The sequence below is a fragment of the Chrysemys picta genome, chromosome 6 (assembly GCF_011386835.1).
Source record: "Chrysemys picta bellii isolate R12L10 chromosome 6, ASM1138683v2, whole genome shotgun sequence".
NCBI lineage: Eukaryota > Metazoa > Chordata > Testudines > Emydidae > Chrysemys > Chrysemys picta.
Window position 1 is genome coordinate 22,827,538 of NC_088796.1, and position 20,631 is coordinate 22,848,168.

Here is a 20,631-nt window from a genome sequence, read left to right on the forward strand (position 1 = left end):
TAGAAAGAACTGCCTGCAATCAAGGTTACTAAATCTTTTGATAGCCCCGCATTTCACACCCTAAATAGCACTTACTTTACACAGAATGCTGTTCATGGTGGTGTTCATGGAATTGCTACAAAGTCATAAATGTCCTAAGTTTACTGAGCCTTATAACTTGTGGGATGGGGAAGAGGGCACTGCTCTGACTAGGATCTGGTGTACAGTCATGAAATGCTAAAGCAGTTAATATGCAGCTCTAGTGAGAGCTGAAAGATGCTGGACTCTCTCCTAGAGTCACAAAACTGCATCATTATAATTGAGAAAATACATCCTAGGCAGGTAATTTAAAGGTATCCACAGAAGATTTTAAAAATTTGTGGGTTTTATTGCACTTCATGATGCAGAAAAATAACTTGAAAGGTTCTTGTTTTTTTTTAAAAAGAAGTTTGTTTATTTTTTGCTTATGAAAAATCAATAGTTGCAAGTTTCGTCTTCCAGCTTTCTTGGTTCCCATCTTGAGAGCTCACAATACATTTGCTTTGAGAGACCTCACACCTGAGAAATCATGGTGTCAATTATTTCAAATAATTTACAGGTTTCATTAAACAGGTGTTTTAAAGCAGCAATTAAAAATAAATTTCCCCTCACAATTACTCTGCTTTCACACCAACTCTTCAGATCAGTTTCACAAGTGATTTAGTCAAAGCCTTCTAGGGTAGACAAGCTCTAAGTTGAGTTTCCAATATAAAAAGCCACCCCTGTACATCATAAAGCAGCACAACACAGGAGCCTAATGTTTCCTTTTGCAGACATACCCCTATGCTATTCTGATGTCTCATTTTGCAGCTCCTTGTTCCCCCCAAATTTAAAATTGACAGATCACGTACACTATGGGCAAAGCAGAAATAAGTCACAAGCATTGTTCTACACTAGCTTCATTCTTTCATTTTTAGCAAACATACAAAGCCTTTAAAAGCACAGGAAGTTTAACCACTACAATCACCTCTTCTGTCAATACAGAAAAACTTGTGTGTGTGTGTGCACATGCTTTAAATAGTTTCTTGGTGTGTATTCAGCACAAAAAAATTATATATTTAATGAGAAGTAAGTACATTTTATTGACCTATAGACTCTCTAAACAGCCTATTTAAAGAGAAATAGGAAGATTTTAAAAATACAAACTGTTAAAGCTTCTGTAACTTGCATTCAGTGTAAAAACTGAGGTATAAACAGAAAACCAAAAGTCTGTAAAGTTAAATACATTTCCAATCCCACAGTGCAGAAAACAGAACTCATAACAATGGCATTCACTCTACATTTACAATAGAGAAGTGTTCCCATGTCTCATCCTGCACATAAATATATCCTCCATACAAATCCATTTGAGAATTTTCTATACAAAGATATTTGACATCCATCCATTTTCCTACATAAATACATAGTTTTCATGACTGAACACATTACAACAGTTGAATAATTTGACTGTCAAAAGCACAAATAGAATCTTTCTATATAACAAAAATTAAAGTTTCCAATGGCAGTGTTTTAAAAATCTGAAATCCAAGTAATTATAATCTTAGAATACAAGATAACTGCTGCCCATAAAATGCATGGGTTATACTACTTCGTAGAGGGATTATTGCATACATATTGGAGACACGATTTTCGATTACAGTAATGAAAATCTATAGTTTGAAAGACGTGAGTGCAAGACAGCCAATTCTGGCAAGTGCTAGTTTTAAGAAGGCTCATATGCACTATGAAAATAAAGTGTAGTGCTAGTGTATTTAAAAAAAATATATTGCAAGCTTAATTTACTTAATAGTCTTCACTATTAAGAAGTAAGGCAACCATGACTTGAGACGCTTCAGTTTGGCATCCAGCTCCATCATCTTTCTCCTGATCAGTGTATTTCATTATAGCAGACCAATCTGGGTTCATAACAGTTACAGAGAAGCAAGGAAAGGGACAGGATCTGCTGTCCATAAGGAATATAATTCAGTGCAAAGTTTAAGACTCCTCTTTAGCAATCCAGTTAAATATTCCTGATTACTATGAGCTGACCAATCTTAGATGCAAGTTTCCTAATACAGTATTATTAATCCTTTCACCAAAGTAAAGGCTTTTATGACTTACTTCCATCTTGTGGATTATTTTCTGCATTTAAGGGTGCAAAATGACCATAGATATGATATTTCATAAAGAGTAAAAACGTGGATTTTACAAAGTACAATTATCTGCATTAAAAAAAATGAGTATATACACAATAGAGCAAGAGGTTTATGACAGGCATTTCTTATATGGCTTTTATCACTGAGGTACTGTTATGCCAAAATCCAGCAACTGGATTCTAATACTCAGCTTTTACATGAAGGCCACATTCATAATTAATGTATGCCACAAGTTTATAAAACAAGTCCAGCTTTATTGTAGGGGTATAAAACTATTTTTTTTCTATTAGCAGAGAAGGCGCAAGCTACAAAGCCTTGAAAGGCAAATGGCATCAAACTGGGAGACGAGCATGAAAGTCCTACTCCATTTGAGAGGAGATTCTTCTGGTAAATTTGAGTCTTTCAATCTGACCATTATCTATTATTAGCAGCAAACATCTAGGATTTAATACATCATGGCAGCAGGACTGTATTGCATGATGGGCACGAGGAGTAAGACTAGTGATGTGAAGTGCCCTTGCGACTGCCCAGTCTTTAAGCTAAGCACATGCCAAGGCTGAAAACAGCCAAACTGCCCATTACAATACCACATGGAAAATAAAATTCTATAGGCCAAGAAGGAATAATTGATCAGAATATAAGTGGATGACCAATTCACAATTTCAACTCATGATGTAATAGGTATAGAGGAATAATCCCTGGGTACTATGGAAGGTCTTTTCTCAGCTTCAAAGAATGAAGGATTATACTTGTTTGTATATGAGTATTTACAATTCTCCACCTTTCCCCAGTTTACCACTTGTGGAGAAAGATTATGCAAAGTCAGTTTAACCAACTACTTCCAATAATGTTGTAATCACCTTAGTGGTTATGCAGAGCTTCATATCAAGGACATATGTTAGAGAGAAATAGCTTAATTCCTTATGACTGAGCCATTTTATATATATATATTTTTTTTACATATACTACAGTACAGCCACTTCATAAAAAAAGCAGTGTCTCTCTTGAACCCATGTAAAATCTGTCTGCAGTAAACATTGCTAGACTGAAATGGAAGTATATCAATGTCTTTCCACAGACTATATAAAATAATTATGATAGCTGGTTCTTTCTGTGCTAAAGATCTAGGTTAAGATTTTAGCATACTGGCTGAAGTCAGATGCAGACACTTGAAGGGAAGAATTCCATCATTAAGATACAGCATAACATTTAAACCTGAAGTTTAACATGTACAACTCACTGAAATTTGTGCCAATACTTTAATTTCTCAGTTTGAGTCATGTTAAATCACTTCACTTAAATCAACAAACTCATCATCTCTCTTGGCCAAGTCATCCTCATCTTCCAAGTCTTTCCAGGTGCTGGTGGGCAGAACTGGCTTGAGAGAATGTCTCTGAAGCAAAGCAAATGGAAACAAGGATGACAAACGGGCAGAATTTCTCAGCATTGGAAGAGCTTCCCTGCCTTGAGGGACTGTCCGACTATGTTTTTCATCCATTTTCTTCTGTAAGCTCTGAACTTCTTCTATCATGTCCAAGATTTTAGTTGCAGTGGCAACTGTACCACCGCCAAGCAGCTGTGCTTCAGGAATCCATCGTAAATATCGCTGCGCCCAAACTTTGATTCCTGGCCCTTCAATGTGAGGCAGCAGAAGTCCATGAAAGTCAATAGGTTTACAGTGCCAGCTATCGTAGAATTCTGTAAAGTTATTATGAAGCTCATCTGAAGAATTTATCAGTTTGCTAATTCTTTTGCCCAGAATGTTTTTAATAAAGTGATCAGTTTCCTCCCTGAAAAATCCTCTTTTTGGAGAAGATTTTGTTTGCGTCAGTGGCAAAGAAAGCTGTCGTTGATGCTTAAATAAAAAAAATAAAGAAAAAATTAATAAATGCACTGAGGTAAACTGCACTGGAACTATATTCTACATTGAAGCCAACATTTGAAATGAGCCACGTTATACAAAAGTTATATTCAAATAATGCTGAATTACTAAGACACCTACTGGTAAACAAAGCCATGCTGGTTTATTATTTAACCCTTCATTATTTAACCCATACATTTGTCTGCTGTGTATATGGTTGATGTTACAATATACAAACTACTGAGGCAGCCAATGCACCAAGTCAGAGAAAAAAAGCCCGTTTGTGTCAGCTTGGTTTCATAAGACTTAGTACTATACTAGTTTTGTTGCCTTGCACTGAAATTCCCACTTATTTGATCTCCAATTACAGCAACTCAATATCTCTGGGCCATGAAGTCTTTTTTTCAGCAAAATAAGAGGCAGATTTTAAAAGCACTTTTAGGGAGCTATAGAGATTAAAAGTGATAAAACAACTCCAGTAAAGCACTGATTTCAAGCAGCCCATGCACACTAAAGAAAATTTATATTTTCACACTGTTCAGCCTCCAAATTGCAGTTTCTCAGCATAATGATGTAGCTGTCCAGATACTCATCCTAGTTATTTGTTGAGCAGTTAGTGGTCTTAGTACAGAACAGAAAGTTTAGCCCCAGCCCCAGGAAATTTACGATGAAAAACTCCTAGTTAGACACCAAGCAATGCCATGAGAGAAACCAAGTATATTTTATATGAATTTTTACTACCCTATAACAAAAAAACTGGGTGCCCATGACAATCTTAAAAATACTGTAACAGACCCATTAGTTACCAGATCAAACTCAGATTAAGGTAGTCCATCAGATTTAAAATTAAGCTATGCATTTGGATTAGATGTTTCATGAACCACAGCAAAGCAAGTCTAATAAATTGTCTATTAAATAGATTGGTAATAAATGCTTTGGCACTACAATAAGCAATATACTGAAGTTATCACTACACTCACCCTTTTGCCAACTAATGATCCAACATAGCAGCCCAGGTTAGCTCTTCCATCTAAGTGTTTCTGCATTCATTTGCAGCGGTAGGAGGCAGATCAAATAGATCTGCTTCTTGCTAGTGCAAGAAGAGGGCTCAGAATCCTTTGGATTCTAATGTGGGCTTTTAAATCTCACCAAATACAGTGTAAGTTTTGGCTCCAAGTATATTTGTCTCAAGTATAAATGACTTGCACAAAAGTGGAAAATGTATTTGTATGGTTTCTGAATGAAGTTGATCGAACATCTTACTTTGAATCGTGTAGTTTTCCGCTGACTTTTGTCCAGTTTTGGCTTCTCCACATAAAGAGGGTTGTTGAGCAAAACCTGTGCTTTAGGTTCAAACTGCACAGACCAATCCCAAACTGTGAGAAACCTGAAATGGCTGCTTTGTGCATTGTGGCCGTCTCCAGGCTGCCAAAACAAATGGAACAATTAGTTAGAGGTGGTCAAGAACAGAATTCCACAAGACTCTTAAGGAGAAATCCGAATCTTAGACAAAGCCCTATATACTCGGTAGCAAGCTGGACAATTCTGCAGCTAGATCCCTGGATTCTGCAGTAAACTCAGATAAAATAAAAAAACAGAGGTTTTTAAATATAGATATTAATGCAGTCTATACAGTAACCTCTGTTTATTTTGGTATTAACCATTTTATTTTACACTGTCTCCCTGTTGGGTTTTCAACATGCCAGGTTATTGCAGTGAAAATCCCTAATTGCATCTTGAAGATTGTCAAAAGGGAAACTGGAGGTTTGAAAGCTAAGTAGGAGACTGACAGAGCTTGTGGCACCTGGGAGGCAGTTTAGGATTGTGAGATAAGCACATTAAAAGGTGTGTCTGCTAAAATGATAATGTTGCCAACTGAATTATATTTTAAACATCACAGTTAACACTCCAGATAGATCAGTGGTTCCCAAACTTTAACAACCTGTTAACCCCTTTCACTAAAGTGTTAAGTCTTGAACCCCCTAGTAAAAATGAGTATTTCCAGAGATTTTCTCCTTTACCTGAATACAAATTATAAAATCAGTGATCCTGGAAATATAAAATTTGTTTTTATGACATGCTTATTACACACTATCTATTATTAATTTATCATTACAGTATTTTTATTACAGTATGAAAATGGCAAAACTCTTCCAAGATCTCACTTTCGTAGCTTGTATCACTTTGAATAAGCCTGTTATAAGACAAGGCTCCTATGTTTCATTAAGGAGCATCAGATGTGGAACAGCATGAAGGTATTTAAGAATCCAACTCAAAGAGTTCTTCCTACACAAGCATTCAGGTCTTGAGCAGTCCAGGCAAACAACACACGGTACAAACCTTAAACTTGTTCTTCACAATAATTTTAAAAACAATACTAGCTGCCTATTTAATTTTAAAAACAGCAAAAAATATCCACCTCCCTTTCCATTTCTTACAAGGAGTCTTGAAATTTAAATCTCCTCAATGTAATAGATATGTTTGCTTTGATCTGCTTAGCTCTTGGAAGTCCAGAGGCTCCAGGCTGCCTGCGGTCCCTAGGGACAGCTCTGTCCGTCATTAGGGAATCTGTTCCCGAGAACCCCCTGTAACATTTTGCGAACCCATTTGGGAACCACTGAGATAAATGAATGGAACACTGAATATCAGCTATTTTTTGTAGACTTAGGAAGGACATGCATTGATTCACAGTTGATTCATGTTTTCAAAGGTTTTCTACTATCAAGGGGGCTACACGAAATGTACAAGAAGTGAAGTGTGGATTCTCAAGCACAATTCTACAGCAAGTGAATTCTGTGGCCATGGAATACAGAGCAGCCAGTCCACAGCTGTAGCGGTACTAGACATCTTTTAAAGATATTTTAGTTATTCTTGAAGTCTTACACTCCCATAAATAAATCCCTATTTTGATAGAACAGTAGCGACAAAAACAGATCTATAGCACTGTTTTTGAACATTATAGATATTAATCTTAACACTCCTGCTCAAGTATCTGACTTTTACAGTTTTATGACACCAAAGAGATGAAATGACTTACCCAAAGCCACAAGTCAATGGCAGAATCAGGATCAAAACTCAGCACCTCCAAACTCCACACCCTGTGTTCATTCCTCTAGATCACACTGCCCTCAAATTTTCCTTGGAAACATAATTTTGTAGCTAATTCTAATGCCAGTCAATTTTTGTTAAATATTACCCATACTGTTGGCAAAAGGGTTGTCTAACACACCACTTCCCCAAAAGTACACCCTTACCATGTTAGCGTCCTTTTGATGCTGTGAATTGAAGAAGAAGGTGCTAAAAATCGGTATATAGAGACTGTCTGATAAGACAGTTAAGTAAGTCTCAGTGAACTCAAATGCCGGAGGATACTGTTGTACCAACTGCCAAACACAATCTAAGAAGAGCAGAAAAACAGGAGCCTAAATAAAAAGAAATATTAAATCAATTTCAGGGGGAAAAAAAATAAAAATAAAGACACCACACGTTGGCCTATCATGCAGATGGTTTACTTCTAAATAATTTGTATGTCTCCAAATACAAACCTATCTAAAAACAGCAATCTGGATTTATAGTGAATTGTGTTGAAATGTTTTACCCACTTGTTTTGTCTAAGACAGTGGCCTCCAACCTTTTTACGCACAAGATCACTTTTTGAATTTAAGTGCATCCCAGGATCTACCCAGCCCCTTTCCCAAAGCCCTGCTCACTCCATTCCCCCCTCTCTCTGTCGCTCGCTCTCCCCCACCCTCACTCACTTTCACCGGGCTGGGATGGGTTGGGATTCGGAAGGGGGTGTGGGCTCTGAGCTGGGGCCGAGGGGTTCAGAATGTTGGAGGGGGCTCCGGGCTGAGCCTGGGGCAGGGGTGCAGAAGCGGGTGAGGGGTGCAAGCTCTGGGAGGGAGTTTGGGTGTAGGAGGGGGCTCCAGGCTGGGGCAGAATGTAGGGGTAAAGGAGGGGGTGCAGGCTCTGGGAGGGGAGCCGGGGATGGGGGAGGGGTGCAGGAGTGAGTATGGTGTGCTGGCTCCAGGAGGGGGCTCAGGGCCGGGGTGTGGGCTCCCTCTGGGTGGCATTTACCTTGGGCGGCTCCCGATCGGCCCACCCTGCTCCCGAAAGGGGCCCAAATGCGCCCCATGGGGAGGGGCACATGGCTCCCCTCTCTGCAGGCACCGCTCCTGCAGCTCCCATTGGCCCCAGTGCCCCGTTCCCAGCCAATGGGAGTTGAGAGGGCGGTGCTTGCAGGCAGGAGCAGTGCGCAGAGGGAGACCCCTGCTCTCCCCCAGGGGAGTGCTGGCCGCTTCTGGGAGCGGCGTGGGGCCAGGGCTGCCAGGGAGCCTGCCTTAGTGGCAGCCCTGTCACACCGCCTGACTTTTAGCAGCCAGAGAGTGCGATTGACTGATTAGTGACCACTGGTCTAAGACAAAGCATAGTTTGCTCTTTGCTGACACATACAGTTTAAAATTTTGTTATGCCAATTGCTAATCTATAGATTAACAATTTGCCTTTTTGCACTAGACATGAAATGCATTAGCTTGTGATGAAAACTGTAGGTCTGCCAGCACCACTGGATTAGCAGTGAAAGCTAGAGATTAGTTTGGATCAAGAGTCACTGGAAGCCATGCTAAAAAGTTTCAGAAGCTATAGATTCCCTTCTCTCGATAAAAAATAACCATTAGCTTATTCCTAGAACTCAGACTACACAGGGAAACTAAATGGTAGTCAATTCAGAGATCTAATTAAATCCATGTTAAAAATGAATATTGCATGGAATCCCAAACATGGATGTTTCAAATCACTCCCCTGCCTGATTAGTTAACTCTATGCTCCTGCTCTATGCTCTCTACTATTTTAGAAAGACAACTTTGGAGTGTTTCGCTACACCTCCTTCAAAGACAGGAACTCCATTCCAAAGAGTGCAATCAGACAGGCATATTTATGGTGGAATCATCACCTCTGGAGCACGCTGTACTGCAAGTTTATGAATGATGAAATACTTATCTTAAAAAGATTAGTGGGATTTTTTTTTAAGATATGTATTGTAACCTAGTGAATAGCAATATTCCAAGATAACACGTCATCAAGGTAAAGTTTTAAAAAGTTATTTCCCCATGGAATAAAGAATAGACAATGAAGTATCTGCAATCCATAAGGCAAGATTTACAATTAAGATATCTTCAAAGCAGACCCCGTTAGCCCAAACACCCTACACCATCCCTCACAGTGAACAAGCTTTGTGAAGCTGTACATAACCAAGAGTCAAGAAACATACCTCCTCTTTGTCATTTTGCCGTAAATGGTTGCAGCGATCCAAAAAACAATGTCCTCCCATTACCCACTCTTTCTGAATAAGGCTCTGAAAGCCAAACTTTGTTCTGTAGTGTGAATCCATCATCACTTGAACTAGACTGGAGATCACACAGCACAGATCAGAGGCGTTCTCCTCTAGAAAATAGTATTGAAAAGACAAAAAGTGGTCACACTGGTAATGCATATTGCTCCCCTCACCATTCAAATGCTTGTTCACATTAGTTTGGCGTGACTAATGCTTATGGAAATATAATTTTGACCAAAAAATTTGCTAATATTTGTTTAGAGTTGGATGCCTAAGGAAGAGACTTTTTAAGAGGTGCTTAATACCCACTGCACTGGTAGTGTCTTTACAGAAAAAGATGTTAATAGATAACATTGTAGTAAGTACTATTCTGTTTTATGGTCTTATTCCATGGTCTTCTCTTCCACACTGAAAATCATCCTGTATCTAAGCATCTAAAACTTGTTCTTGCATTTTCTGTGAAAAATTAACATTCTCCCTCAAAAATGGCTCTATTGTACTTAACAATTTGTTAATTCAAGGAAATTTAGTTTGATGTCTAAAAAGCTCCTGTCAGGTCAAGCTACAATTGCCCTAGAAAAATACATTTACTAGTCAGCTTATGAAAAAACCCAATTCATACATTTGGCATTTTACATAGAACTAGACACACTGATGATCCACTCTGGTTCACATCTCTAGCTCACCTACTGAAGCCTTAATATCAAACTTGATCTTCAAAAGAGTATTCAAAGTTTGTATGTATCAATTCTGGCTTCCGCTGCTCTCCAGCAGGGAGAGAGACGCTACACACTAGACGCTTGAGGCCATCTCCCAAGTAGTTACTCTGCTTTGCCCCCACATGCTTTAACCCCTACACTCAATCCAAATGTTCATGATGTGAAAAGAAGACAGAGGTGGTAATGATGGAGGACTGGACGAGCTGACAGATGGCAAAAGGGAACAACTAAAGGGAAGAGACATGGGAGAAAGGGGATAGTCATGGAACAAGGTGTACACCAAATTGTGCCTCATTCATTTTGCTTTGTAATATCTCCTTGCTTCCCATACTGTCTTGTCTACTAGATTGCAGGCTTTTTGTGGCAAATACCTGTCTATGCCTTTGAGACATGCAGCATGTTTGCCAGCACTCAATATATTTGTATATTTCGAACTACTGTATTCTCTCTAATACCCTCTCCCAATTATTTAACATAAAAATAACTCCCTCATTTAATATTTTCAATACAAGACAGAGCTCCCAGTCTCAGTTTATGGTATTTTAAGAGTTGACCCACAATTCGAGGAAACTAACATGTCTGGGAAAATCTACTTTGCCATTAAATACCCAGATATGTAGACTAAGCTTTAGATTATAGACCAGTAGTTAGGGCTTGATCCTGTACATATACTGTTCACTGGTGACTACATGTGCATGTAAATGCAACAACTATTCTCAGAATGGCCATGTATCAGATAAACGTACTCGGTCCTTTCTGCGTAGGCCGAATTAAGCCATTATCCCTTGTACAACGTTCACAATGACAATAATAAAAAACACGTTATTTGAGCAAACTCTGGTACACACACACACACACACCGAATAGATTCAACTTTCCATTTGCTTTTTATTTAGCAGTTTGTATAACTATATTAGGGGGTTAAAGTTAAACTTAAAGTTGTTAGACCAAAAAGATTAATAAAAAAATTATTTTGACTCGAATTATTAAAGGACTGTTCTATTTATCTTCACCCCCTTCAAGTGATTCCCTCATGTGCTGAGACTACGCATACCAAATCTCAAATAAAGGAAACACCAGTTGCAGTACAGATGGAAGTTTTGTATGTGAATTGCCACAACATTAAATAGAGCAGATGTGTATGAATTTTAAACTCTGTTTACCATTATTTCCCCTTCCTTATATATATTTAATGGTGTATCTTAAAGTCAGTACATTTCTCGAGGTGGTAGGCGGGTGGGAGGAATAAAGAGAAGATTTATCTGATACGATCATCTCTTGATGAAAGATTCTTACCTACAAGGAGAATGTTTGTGTTCTGTCCTTCCAGATATTCAACCACCTCTATTGCTTTTTTCAGACATCGCCTAATGTGGTATGGAGAAATAAGACAAAACTAATATTCTCAAATGTGGTTTTCAACAAGTTAAGTTTAAGCAGCATTATGACTGTTCATATATAGTTTCAGTGATCTGTTACATTAGTTTCCCCTGAAAAAAAAACTACCATGCCAATCAGAAGCAAGTTTGGGTAGAGCAGATTCCTTAATCAAGTTTGTGTTTTAGATTGTTTCTCTCAAATTTTATCCAGTTACAATTCATGTTTTAAATTTAATCTTTGGGATCAGAAGTTTTCTTGTTTTCTGATTTTACAGAAGTTTCGATTTCCAATGTGCACATTTTTGAAGAGTAGTTTTATATTTCTACTTTATAATTATCTTTCTGTTGTAGGCATTCATAGCACATAAATATATCTAGCCTCCTTCAAGTAGAGTTTACTTCATTCTGGTCTTTTTCTAACTGCGTGTTTTAAAGAATTATTATTGTGCTTTACATTGAGAGAAATACAGGAATCCTCAACAAGCTTGAAAGGTAGGAAAACATTTTCTGTAAGCGTTTGGGGATGGTGATTAACCAAAGCCTCTGAAAATGCAAATAAAAGCCAAACTTTTTCACGTTAGAGACAGCATTTTCTCCCAAGGAAGAACAAGTGAGATTTTTTTAAAAAGAAAATACAAAAACAATTTGGAGAAGTTTTGGGTAAGTTCAAACCTATCTTTAAAGTTAGCGACTTGTTACATTGGCACACAGAGATGAGGTTCTTGCAAATGAGCCAACATAAATCAGTACTTTCACCTTCAGTGTCTATTTTGTCATATTGCTTCATTCAGAAGTCTGGATCCCAGAACGAAGAGACTGCTTGCTGAAGTGCCAAGAATCTGCAGAGCAAACTATGCCAAGTAAGGGAAATTGCTTCTTTTCAAGAGTGAGGATGTGAATTTGGCTAGAAGTTTGCATTTGGTTTGATTGTGTTTATCTCTAGAAGTTATGCTCACACTTTAATGCATGAAGGTTGAAAAATTCTTGTATAAACTCACAGGCAACCCAGAAAAGGGAAATGCAATCCAGCAAAGAGGAGAAGAGAGTGCAAACAATGTATCATACTACTCCTCTGTTCGTGGGGTGAGGTCAGGGGGTGGGGAGGGAGGAACAGGGTTTTAGTAGCCTTAGAGGTAACGTCTCCAACCACTGTTGCTGGTTTTCAAAATTTTTGGTCGATCTCCAATAAAGAAAAATGTGTTATATATATCTGATCGTACTTCCTTCTCAATTTTACACATAGGAATTCTATAAACACAGGTGGATACTACAGAGGAGATTTCAGGAGATCAGGACAGGTTTTCCATATTCTGGAGTTCAGGATCAGAGACATTTGGAAACCCAAGAAGTTGGATATTTCAAGTTCTCACATGGTTTTCCCACTGTTTCAGACCTTCCTTTCAATAGAAAATTGCTTTTAAGTTAGAAATGTTGCCAATTTGCATATTTGGCCAGTTGTTGCAGTCTTAACCTCAGTTTCCACAATTCCACTGCTGCTCAGCAGCGGTAACTCATGTCAAAAACTTAAATTTTCTGGGACAGATTCTATTTGCATATTCTACTGAAGACAGACTTTTGCAGGACACCTAGCTTCACATGCAGAAGAATTTTTTTTGTTTAAGGCCTTGTCTACATATAAAGCTTACAAAAAATTACTCACAGTTGTAATCACTGGTTCAGGTGATCTGGACTTTATGCTATAGCTACCAGTAGTGCAGATGACCACTATTTCAGTTGGGTTTGCTTTGCAACAAGGATTGCTACACCACTGACAAAAAATGAATTTAGTCACCAAACTCATCTGCACTATGGTTCCCACCAGTTCACCTGAATTAGCATGAGCACACGTGAGAATTTAAGTGTCCCCAGTACACATGTAGTCCACAGTACTACAAATCTCTTCTCCAGATACCCTGTCTACGGGGTGTGATGGCATGCACTCTATTGTAGTCCAGAAATCTGAGGCTTCAAGAAGTCTTTTCTCAGGTTTTCGTTTATTCTTCCATTCTTGATGAAGTTTATGAAACCGGTGATGTGAAGTCCCTTTCCGCCAATGAGAAAAGTTTAGTGACCAGAGTTTGGGAGGTTTCTGTCCTCCAAACAGCTGTTTTACAGTGCATCTGCTCTGGCTGTCGCATGTGCATTTTTTTTATTGATATTGGATCATAAAGAAAAGAAATTGATTAAGCTATGTATTCTATGCATCTCAGACTCCTGAACCAAAGTGTTTTGATAAAGATCCCCAAAAATTCATTTAATATAAAAAGCATTACTGATTTAAAACTAGTTTTCCAATAACCATAGCTAGAAAAATCACCAGAGATTCATTTAATAAAGACTGAACCCAAAGAACATATATTAACAAACCTAACGATTTCCAGCCAGTTTGTGCTCTCCAGTAATGAAAACCATTTTACATCAGTATCCCAGAAGTCTGTACTGTTATCTGTAAAAATAGAAAATTGGAATGTGAGTGCAAGCATCATGCTAGTTAACTGTGGTCTGTCAAATAAAAACAACAACCCCTTCAACCAGAGTGGACATCAGGCATCCAACAGACTAAGTTTTACTTTAAGATTGTAAAGGAATCTTAGTTAGATTTAATCAAACCTGTTCATTGTTTAAAAGTGAACACCTAGTTTGGGCCCAAAATATAAAGTTATGTAAAAAGTAGTTTTACAACCCTTTATAAAGCTTCATGAAAATATTTCTAAAACCATCTGAAGAAAGTTTGGATTCCAGTATTCACTACTATAGGTCCATACCTAGGGAAACCAAATAAGGAAGTTTGTGGAGTGTTATGTGGAGACAAGAGGAGATTAAACTGGAGATGTGAGTTCTCAGTAATCTTCTATATACCAATTTTTGTATTTTTAGAGCACATTTTATGCTGAACAACATTCTGAGACCTACCTGCTTATTTAGAATTCTAAATAAAGTTGTCTCAATGGGGAGAGAAACACTGGAAATAAGAAAATGGAATAGTAAAACCACAGAATTGGCAGTGGGATTCAGGCAAGTGCAGTACATTAAGCTACTTTAAACTTTTTTTTGTTTGAACTTTTCTGAAACTGATTAAGTATCAAGTTGACTGCTTCCTTTTAAATCAATCAAATAGGTACTAAAATCCCAGGGACCCAACAGACATATAACCAAAGCTGACACTAGTTTGCAGAAGGGTTTAAGATTTTTATAAATTTCAATTAAAAAAGTAAAACAAAACACCTGATCATTTTCTCTATACACACTGTAAGAGCACTAGACCCCAGGCCTTGCTCCAGGACTCAAGTCTACCTCATTCCACAAAGGAAAAAAGCTTCTCCCACACAAAAAAGTGTTTCTGCTGCCACTCACTCTGAGTTTGAGATTTGCTGCATATCCCTTGTTTTGTTCTTCCTCAAGAACTCTTCAATCTTCTTTACTTTCCTGACAGTTTTTTTTAATTGGGAACTTTGCTTCCTTGACACCTTCCCTGCCCTTTCAAGTCTTTCCCTTCACTCACTTCCTAGTTTTCTGTCCCCATGACATCTTACTCATTCTTGCCCTTATCTCTCTCCCATAGCTCTCACCTATGATCCTTAGACCCAGTTCTTTCCTTCTGTGTTCTGGTATCTGTTCCCTGTTCTTTTTTCAGTTCACTTCATGCTTTTTTAAAAATTTTCTCTGGTTATTTTCCTACTCCCATCCCTCCCACCAATTCTCTTCCTTTCTTTCCTACACCATGCAGAATCCATCAGTTCATCCTCTGCACTCCAAGCCATTCCTAATTCACGCTCAAACCTGACTGATCAGGTCTGCTCACACAAGCCACCCTCTCCCCCTTACTCAGTGAACCATCCCTGAATTCCCTGCCTCAACCCCCTGAATAAGTTATCTGCCTCCACATATCAATTCCCAATCCACCCTCTGCCCTTCCAAAATATTCGGAAGAGCAGCTATTTCTTCCCCACCTCCTTTCTGGATTCACAGGAGGCAGTTTGAGTGCTCTGGGGGCTGCAGAGGAGGAGACACTCTATTGGTTCGCTTGAAGTGTTTACAATTTAAACATTATCGGTGAGCTAAAAATGCACTAGAAGCAGAAAGACAAAAACTGGCCTATTTTCAGTTAATAGGAATGAAGTGCAAGAATACACTGTTTGAATATAAAGATTCAATGAACTAAAACAGGTTTTGAGAGAGTTAAGAGTTTTTAAAGAAGGGTCAATTTTAACCTAAGTGTCCCTTTAATTGCAGATCAGTTTTCATCTTGTGGGTCACAGGACAAAGAAAGCCCAATATATGCAAACTTCTCCTTCCCCTGCAATAGTGGATTGCATATAGGATCCATCCAAAAAACAGTAAAACCTATGAAATGTTGTTTGCTTTAGGAGATTAACAGAAATCCCTCCTTTTCAGAGACAGACTTTAAGGGGATACGATCCTCCCATAGGCGTAGATCAGACAAGGCCAAGTTACTAAAGAAAGCAATTTTAAGTCTAATGATCTGACAGTGCCTTGAACTGCTCCAAACCCAGGCAACAAGTTCTGGAAGGTGTAACAAGTAGCACTGGAAGAATTTTACAGTTGACACGCACAGAAAAATTACGTATGTGTCCTGTTTGCCTCCAATATAAAGAATTAAGCCCCCCCCCCCCCCCAAATATAGTTTTACATCATATATATTCAGGTCTTGTCTAGCCTTAAACTCTGAACAACTGGGGAGCTAGTGGAATTTTGACATCCCCAAGTGCAGCAATTATGGGGAAAAAGATTTTCAGTCAGACTATTTAAAGAACTTAACACTTTAACCTGTCTAGATACTTTTATGGTCCTCCTCACCATCTTGTGAGTGCTTCATACAGACTACATACAACTCCTAGCATGCTTAAAAGAAAGACGTCTTGAGTCAGCAGGCTCGCCTCTTCATTTAAAATGTATGGAAGCTCACAACAGATTTGATACTTCAAAAAAGTTAAAAAAATCAAATACTTTGATATATTTAGGATTGGCAGGATTTGATTTTAAAATCAATAACTGTTGGTAAATATTAATTTCAGCTGACCCTGAAATTGACAAAAAATACTTATCGGAACAGTCAGCAAGTCTGCAGGGATCGGGTGTCGCTGGCCCTGCAGATGTGCAGGGACCCCTCTGCAGCTCTGCTATCACGAGCCTGGCTCCCTTGCTCAGAGCGGGAAAAGGCAGACATCACATTTTTCTGAATTTTCTTTTTAAGACTCCATTAAAAGAAATACTTTGCTTGTATGACTGTCATTATCTTAAAACAATTCATTAAGTGGCAAAGCATTTTGATATCTAGATGTTTTAGTTTGGAGCTGAATTATAAGACTCTTAACTGATTCAACTGGTCATTTAAAATAATCTAGATGAACTTTAATACACTGTAATAGCCATGTACAAAAACCACAATAAGTAATTAAAAGATAAAGTAAGAATTTTGTCCGAGTATCACTGCTCTGACTCCTTACATCAGTGGTTCAGGAGCCAAATTAGCAATCAACATTACCCAAAAGAACCACACTAGTGTGAATTAATTATTTCATTTAATATGAATACATATTACTCACACACACAATTCTCACAGCAAAATGATTGACCAGGTATTCTACAATAGAGCAAAAACATCCTGATTGGTTAATAATTAAAATCACAGTGTTTTCATATTATGTGTTGCAAAGAGCCTGCGAGAGACACGTTAAAGAGCCACCGGCAGTTTCCGAGCTTGAGTATCACTGAGTTAGGGAATGAAACAGGTTCACTGTTTAGGACCATTTTAACACCTCTGCAAGAAATCATTGAACAAGCAGAAACCACAAAATGTTTGTTCAGAGTGATCATGTATTCAGTAAACTACAGCTGAATAAGTAAGTTCATTAAAAAGCTGTAAAGTGTTTTTTTTTTTTTTTTTTTTTTTTTTTTTTACACATATACCCCATATTTTAAAACACATTAAATCTTTCTTTTTAAATAGAACTGTAAGAGTAACAAGTTACAGTATATGTTTAAATAAGGGTAGCTCAGCCACTGAAAGATCTTTTTTTCAAATTACAAGGGCTTCATGCATGCTTGGAAGCTACCTTAACTTTTGCCTTTTCTCCTGCCTATACGGGGGGAAATTAATGGCAACTGTGGAGGAGAGGAGGTTTCTAAGCAACAGAAGACAGTTGGATTAGGTGCCTAATAGCAGCTGCAAAGGGGAAAACTGCCAGGAGGCAGACTGATCCTGACTGTCACATGTTTAGTAACTACACACTAGCTAGTTGAAGTTAGTAGGTAAACTAGAGGGCCTACTGGAAAGAAGGGGCAGTGGGACTAGTGGAAGAGCTGCAGAACCAACTCACAAGGACATGCTTCCGGTGCATAAAGGGTTATAGGATTTCAGACTTTTATACAGATATTTTTCCTACCAAGAAGTTTTCACATTTAAAATGGTCATCTAAACTGAAAAAAATCTAGGGTCTCACTAACATCTTTATTTTGATTACATCACCAACAGCTGATGTAACAATAAATAGTGCATGCTATATTTGCAACCACCACCACCTTTTGATATACTGAACTTCCCTAAGTCAAGAAAACAAATGGTTATATGCCATCAGGGTTTGCAGCTTTAAGTCAGTAGGACTTGTGCTCCTATCACTTAGGGTTATGTATTCACTGCAGAGTTAGCCCACATGATCTGCACCCAGGTTAACCTACCCTATATATAGGCAGCCACACTGCAAAGCCCTACCTGCATTCCTGTGTCCACACTGGTGCTGTAAGCCCCATGGGCTTCTGGAGCATATCCCTTTGTTCTGTGTGTTGCTGTACAATTCTTTCCCAGTAAATTATAGGGCAATTTATCGGTCCTCGGCACATGTGGAGAACTGTGGGAAGGCACTGGAGGACTATCAGCATTGAAGTAATTTAGCTTGTTTCCTGTCCTCACAATGAAATGGGCTGGTTATCAGCCTGAAGCGAAAGCAGAACCTGGTCTCTAATCCATATCCCCAGTCAGGCCAGCTAATCCGAGTTAAAAATTTAACCCTGGTGAGAGGTTTCTGTGTGTGGACAGGAGAGCTGTTAGGGGCAACACCTGAGTAAGAGTCCAAGGATAACCCTGCAGTAAAGACACACCAAGTGCTTTTGAAAATCCCACCCTTAGGAGTCAAATTTTGGCCTGTATGCATAAAAGAGTTCACAGTAGCTTAGTCAATGGATTGAAAGCCTAATTTTTTTTAATTGTTAAAGTAATTTTGTTTTGAAGTGATAAAGATTTTACACCATTTTTAATAAAAATACAGTTTTAGACCCTGATGCTGAAAACATTTACGTGCATACTTAACAAAAGCCCAAGTTGTCCCACTGGCTTCAATGACACTACCTCACAAGTAAAGTTACATATCTTCTGAAATGCTCACAGGATCAAGGCTTAAGTTTCAATATTTTGTTTCTGCCTATGGCTGTCTTATAAAATTCAAATGAGACCCTATCAGTGGCATTTGAAAAATTTAGCTCACAAATGTTAACCTAAAATTGCAATAGCAAAAAAAATTCAAATTAGTTCTACAAATTCACAATCTGATCTAAATCAATGGGTTCTGTTCAAAAACCAAGTGATTTAAATTAATTATTTAATCCTTCCCCCTAATCACAGCAGAGTGACTACACGATTTAACAGCTCTTTTCTAGCCTGTCTTAAAAACTGTTTTCTCTGCAGTTAACACAAATGTTGTCTCTATCTTTAGTCCTGTCCACACACAAAACCCCTGAATTTGAGCGTCAGGAGATATAGCTGCAGCACAACTTGTCAGCTGCTCATAAAATCATTCTTGTTATTTTGCAGTGTCACCTCTCTCACCTGAGCAAGGTTAGCAAAAGAGTAGTTGACTGGAGTGTAGATAACTCCAGTTAACCCTGCAGTGAAGACAGCCTCAAACAGCACTTCAGAATTTAAAAAGGCGCACCAAAAATGGTGAAAGTTAATTTAGTCATCATGTTTGGAATATACATTGTTAATCAGGATGAAGTCAAAATAAATTGCATTTGTAGAGAATGTAGTCTCTTATAACCCCAATTATACTGATGTTCTCCAATATTCTGAAATCCCGCCAAATACTACCACTGCTTATTTGCAAGTATTTTTGGGTTAAAAACACTGATTTAACCTCATTTTAATTAGGTATGGGAGCTCTGAGACATCTGCTTAACGGTGTTCTATTTTAACCATTAGATTTTAATGAGAGACTTAAGTCGGTTTCCAATTGCTTTGTGTTCTAAGTTTTTGTAACTCATTTTCTAATGGATACTGTGACTTGTTAGTGTGGGCTAACAATTTTGACAACAGCAGGCTTCCAGTTTAATACACCAATCAAACATGCACAAATCTCACTTGATCTGCAAAGACAGTCATCAGATAACTATCCAGAAAGAGTTCCTTTCACCATACAATCAGAAGAAATGGACCACCAATTTCTTAAATCAAGAACCGTATTCAAGATCTGTTAGAGATGTAATTTGAGTATCTGGAGGCAAAATTAGCAAGTCTCTAAAGGAATATTTGTCACACCTTGGTTCTTCCCACCTCATTTAACTCTAATTTTAACTTACCTATCAGAAACAGCTGTTTAAATCTAGTGTATGCAGCTTGAATGTCTTGAAGAGATGGAAGGCTGCTTGAAAGGTCATCAGTTTTCAAGACTTCATAAGGAGGTTTGTTAATTGTCTTGTAAACTCTGAATAATCAAAGAAGAGACAAAACCTTTCAGTTTAGAGAAACCTAGACACTGGTCACTGAAGGTAGCAAGGTTCATGTCCCACCCCATATACATATAGCAAAAGTAGAGCATTTAGCCACAAAAAGGTGTGTATTAGTGGGTTAATGGCCCCATGTGCATTTTAGAATACTCAGCAACAACTTTGCTATGGGTTTGTCTACACTACAAGAGTTTTGCTGCTTTACATATGCCAGCAAGCCTAACCCAGCAAAATTGTCCTGGTGTAGATGCAACTATACGGTATAAGTCCTTATACTGTCAGCTAATCTGTAATAATTTATGAATATTGTATCTTGAACAGATAGTGATTACGGTAAGCATACATTAAATTAATTCACAAGTAGGTTTGTCAGGATAAGTACCAGGGAAGGGAAGGGAACAGGGGACCGATAGTCACATCTCCTAGCAAACATTTCAAGTGATAAGAG

The 20,631-nt window shown here is 38.1% G+C and overlaps 1 protein-coding gene across 3 annotated transcripts in view; it reads right to left on the reverse strand.

Moving 5' to 3' along the window:
- Positions 1 to 409: 409 nt before the first annotated feature.
- Positions 410 to 20,631, reverse strand: part of MTMR12 (myotubularin related protein 12) — a 61,123-nt gene continuing 40,901 nt past the window's right edge. For all 3 annotated transcript variants that reach the window (XM_042860211.2, XM_005303842.5, XM_065598832.1), the window contains 7 exons: positions 20,037 to 20,161; positions 13,812 to 13,890; positions 11,362 to 11,432; positions 9,284 to 9,456; positions 7,269 to 7,436; positions 5,278 to 5,439; positions 410 to 4,008 (listed from right to left, as the gene is read on the reverse strand). In XM_042860211.2, coding sequence (XP_042716145.1) covers positions 3,436 to 4,008; positions 5,278 to 5,439; positions 7,269 to 7,436; positions 9,284 to 9,456; positions 11,362 to 11,432; positions 13,812 to 13,890; positions 20,037 to 20,161 — 1,351 coding nt within the window. In that variant the 3' untranslated portion in view covers positions 410 to 3,435. The remainder of the gene's footprint in view (positions 4,009 to 5,277; positions 5,440 to 7,268; positions 7,437 to 9,283; positions 9,457 to 11,361; positions 11,433 to 13,811; positions 13,891 to 20,036; positions 20,162 to 20,631) is intronic.